The following is a 4570-nucleotide window of genomic DNA, read 5'->3' as shown; positions in this document are numbered from 1 at the left end:
TGACTTTCCTCACTTTTTTTTCGTTCGTGTTTTGGTGTGTGCATGTTTTTTTGTTTATAAATTTTCAATAAATGCTTTATTATCACCCCAGTTTTGGGGGGCTGAAACTCGTAAGTCGAGTTTGTTGTTGATTTCTTATTTGGATGTTTCGCCTTTTGATGGGCTGCTGATGACTGGCTTCTAATGAATTGTGGCGACGTCTCCAGTGTAGCTGTCATCAGTCGTTGCGAGAAACACGCAATTGATTTATTTTAGCTGTTTGTTTTAACACCAGCATGTAATTCGAGCTTCAACTGAGACACATCTCTTTCATCGTTAGGCTTTTGAGCCCTTTGTACTGTGCTGTTAAAACGTTTCGCTTCCATCGCTTTTAAAGACCTTTATTGCAAGTTTATCAAATAAAATAATAAATTGTGCAGAAATTGTATAAAAGTATGTATCAAGGCGTCTATTGACGATCTGAAATATTCACGACCACTATGAAACCACCAACATTCTTGCCACCGGTAAAGAACGTTATTATGGCCTTGACCATGCCGCGTGGCACTTGCTCGGGCCAATCTTGGGTATTGAATAAGACATTTTTGATGTAATACTCTCCCTTCGGTATTGGACAGGTATCCTCGCCCACAATTGGAAAATTTGTGGTGTCGCCGTCGCTGACTGAAGGCTGCACGAACTGAACATAGAACTTTTTGAAGCATTCGCAAATGCTGGTCTGCGGCACATCGAAAACCATGCGCTTGAAATCCCCGTCGCTTTTGGGACTGCTATAAAGCTCCACAGAAACCTTAAAGTCATCGTTATCCATGTCGCCCAGAAAGGAAAACGAACCGTTGATCATGCGTTCTCGTCCCACGGTCTTTAGACTGTCAAACAGCACAAGTGTCTCCGAGTCGCCGTCGAAAGATTCGAGCTGCTCATTGTTTACCACATAGTCTTGTTCGCCCTGCATAGGGGATATATCAGTGGTAGCTTCCTTATAAATCATGCCATAATATTTACCGCAATGTGGTGCACCAGCTGAACGAATATAAATATTACTGCCCACTTCATTTCGATTTCGAACCGCACAGTAGCTAGTCGTGTCAATTGCCTGGCCTATTTATTAGATGCCCCGGGCCCATTTAAAGCACGCGATATTCGTGTTTCCATGGTGGTCAATCCGATCGATTTCATGTTTTTCGATCTTGTTTGTGCTTGTTAATTGCAACAATGTTGTTGATATTTTTTACAACAACCGTACATACTTTTACAAGCTTTTTTCAGTTATTTCAATATTGCTTTCAGACATCCAATGTTATGCTAAATCTATAATCTCACTCTGTTGTCCTTAGCAGCTGGGCAACTATATAAAGCCATCAATGTATTTGATGTGCTAGCAGATGGTCACAGTAATTGGTTTTCTTCATGTCAAGTTATGTAAATGAATAGAACATTTTGTTGCAGCCGATTACTAGTTGGACTGCCTTTTTGTCTTGGTAAAAGTAAATTTAAATAAAATCGTATTTTTAAGAAATACATATTTTTGTCAATTTTTTTTTGACGTTTATTATTTTTATTAAAGCTTACAACACAATTTATTTTAAAATATTAAATAAATCTTCTTTGCTGGTTATTAAGTTGAAATTCTATTACCAATGTTGTGTTCCTCAGAGATAATTTTTAGATACCCTACTAGATGTCTTGATTTTGGAAGCAAGTTTTATTCTTATACCCTGTACTTATTTAAAATGGGTATCATATAATAAAATAGATAATAACTTACAACAAAATATCATTGTTGAGCAAATCTCTTAGGCTTTAAAAGCTAGTCACCAAATTTGGCGAGTAACTACTGGAATAGTATATAGAAATCCAAATTTTATCTAGATCGCTTAAGAACAACAAAACTTAATAAAGAAGACGTGTGGTTTTATTTGCAAGCTACGTGGCTGCAAGTGCAAAACGCAAGTACTTCTACAATTGTATATGTACATACAAATATATTCATGGGGTTTTTAATTCTATAATTGGAATTGCAATTGCGATTCTATTGTGTGTGCCTAACTGTGCGTAATTGCTGCTAATTTCATTTCGGTTTTTCTTCCGTTCAAATTCACTTCTTGCCAAAGCTATGAGGCATAATGCGATGGCAAATAGTTCGATCTGTTAAAGGTTGTTGTATTTGGTGATAGTTGATAAAGGTTCACGGTATACCCTAGTCGGGCACTCCAGATACTCCTAATGCGGTTTTGCACAGGTGTAAGAAGAATAAGCAAATTAATTAATATTTAAGTGCAAGTGGTAATATTGATAAACTTCCCATACAAAAACCCGTTTTTCGATCAGTGAACTATATTATGAAGTCCCATGTTTATAGAATTTCACATATGTAGGGAGCATAATAAGGCAAATAAATGCTATGTTTGAGCAAGAAATATCAGAATAAAGAGAAATGTTTTTAATGAAAGAACTTAAGTATACCTAAGGGAGTTATATAAACAAATGACCCGCTTCGGCCGACTCTGACATGCAACAAAAAGACGGACTTATAATTTCATATCAATATTAAATTATACGTTAGACACTTTTTGACAATTATACATAAGTATTAAAATCGACTTTTAATTCGTTTCGGACACGTTGAATCGCTCAATGGAAGCCAACCCACGCAGCTTGTGTAGTATGTAAATCGCTCAGCAAAAGTAAACCCCAATTAACGCCTTAGAACGTGGCAAATTCATTGCGAAAACCCTGCCAATTGATTTATGCAAAATTGTGTCGAAGTAACGGCGAAAACTGGTAGCCGCAATGTCTAACCCAATAGGCCGAGCAGCAAATTGAACCTCACGTAGAGAACACCCACAATGTTTGATTCGCGCCAGCGCAAGACCTCGAAAATCAATCAACCTCGATTTGATATTTATTTTGTTGTTGTTGTTCTTGTATTATTGTGGTTTTTGCCAAGCATACTGAAAAAAAAAGATATACTCGCAAAATCTTAATAATAAATTGCTGTGATTTAATCAATTGTAGCAGGTGTTTTTACAACTGCACGCAGCGTTACAGCAACAACAACAATAAGAACCAAAAAAAAAACTGGTTGCGCTGAGTCTTTGGCTCCTTCGTATGCTGCTCGCTGCTCTTGTGGGCTGTTTGATTTGCGCAAATTAGCGCGAGCAAAGAAATAAAAAACTAAAAAAAAAAAAAAAAAAAAAAAAACACGAGACAAACCTGCTGCACAATCGGCCCGCTAGCCGCATGCAGCATGTTGCACACAGCCAACCAGACATGGGCCACACGCTGCTCGTCGAGCAAATTGTATCCAAAATCCAGCTCTTGGCTGGCGCACTAAAGCTCACATTTAATGCACTAACCAACTGCAAATCTTCGATCTTGAGACGCGGGCAGGCTCAAATATGTTTTCCATAAATTAGAACCCACACAAGCGACAACCTGTAAGGTGTTTCTCAACAATTCTACAGGTCTCATTACACCAAATGAGCACATGAATTTGCATCTGGAATTGTGCTCAAACAAGATTTATAACTAAGCTTAATTCTAGATTATGTCAAATCGAATTAAATTGATAAATCGGGCTAAACGTTTTAATTTGAAAACATATGCACTCAGTCTTTATTTTCATAACTTTATGGATCTGTATCGTTAAGCTTTGCCTTGGATCTGTATTCTGTCTGTATCCTATAACATATAAATGTGAAAATTGAAATGAATCCTAGCTACCCTTAACACAGATGGAGCCAGCATTAGTGGATCCATTAGACAGTGTATCCAACCTTAGTAATAATGTATAATTTATATTTTAAAGTGGACGAATTGATCTTTCAGTGAACGCCAATATATAAATAAATAGTTTATTGCATTTATCGAACACAGTGTGCATTGGGTATGACGTCTTCTTGTCAGACTGTCGCAATGATTTAATTTTTGGCATTTGCCGTTTGATTGATATTAATGCGCTTATCAATCAATAGCCTGTGTGGTTGGGCACAGGTAGGAAACGAAACGTGTAACCGAATGTCTTCTCATGTCTCACGTACAACGCCTCAGGTACAAATATACACATATGTTGGGGCTTGTAACTGAGTGGGTCGCAGTGTGAGACGGTGGCCCGAAACCACAGTGGAGCAGCCAATTATGCCATTTGGCCCAAAAATAAAAAAAAATAAATAAAAACAACATATATGCATATGTGTATATATTCATTGGCTGTTGGTGGATCAGGTCGGCAGGTCCGTTGCGCATGCGCACCGCATGACGTCCAATAAAATTAAGCGCGTGTTGCATTTGTTGTTGTTATTGCAGTTGTTGTTGCTATTATTGTTGTTGTTGCCCACTTGACCAACAAACGAAACAACACGTACAAAGTTTGACGCGTGACGTGCTTGCTTAGCTCATTACTTACACTAGACAGCAAAATACGTCTGTTAATCAGCAATTTACGTGGCCATTTTATCGTCAGGAATATTTATTTACGTATTTTTAGCTTTGGCTAAAAAATGCAATAGCGAAATATTCGATAATAAAGTCAATTATAAAATGTTTGTCACATGATCCAAATATGCAT

The 4570-nt window shown here is 37.4% G+C and overlaps 1 protein-coding gene across 1 annotated transcript; it reads right to left on the bottom strand.

Moving 5' to 3' along the window:
• Nucleotides 1-369: 369 nt before the first annotated feature.
• On the bottom strand, nucleotides 370-1056 carry LOC115767739. Its single transcript, XM_030712054.1, has 2 exons — nucleotides 1006-1056; nucleotides 370-949 (listed from the first exon to the last, which is right to left on the bottom strand). The coding sequence occupies exons 1-2, from the start codon at nucleotides 1054-1056 to the stop codon at nucleotides 449-451; spliced, it is 552 nt and encodes a 183-aa protein (XP_030567914.1). The 3' UTR covers nucleotides 370-448.
• Nucleotides 1057-4570: the final 3514 nt, after the last annotated feature.

The sequence above is a fragment of the Drosophila novamexicana genome, unplaced genomic scaffold, assembly GCF_003285875.2.
Source record: "Drosophila novamexicana strain 15010-1031.04,08,12 unplaced genomic scaffold, DnovRS2.1 tig00000009-arrow-pilon, whole genome shotgun sequence".
NCBI classification, from domain to species: domain Eukaryota; kingdom Metazoa; phylum Arthropoda; class Insecta; order Diptera; family Drosophilidae; genus Drosophila; species Drosophila novamexicana.
This window is presented reverse-complemented; position numbering and strand designations above follow the sequence as displayed.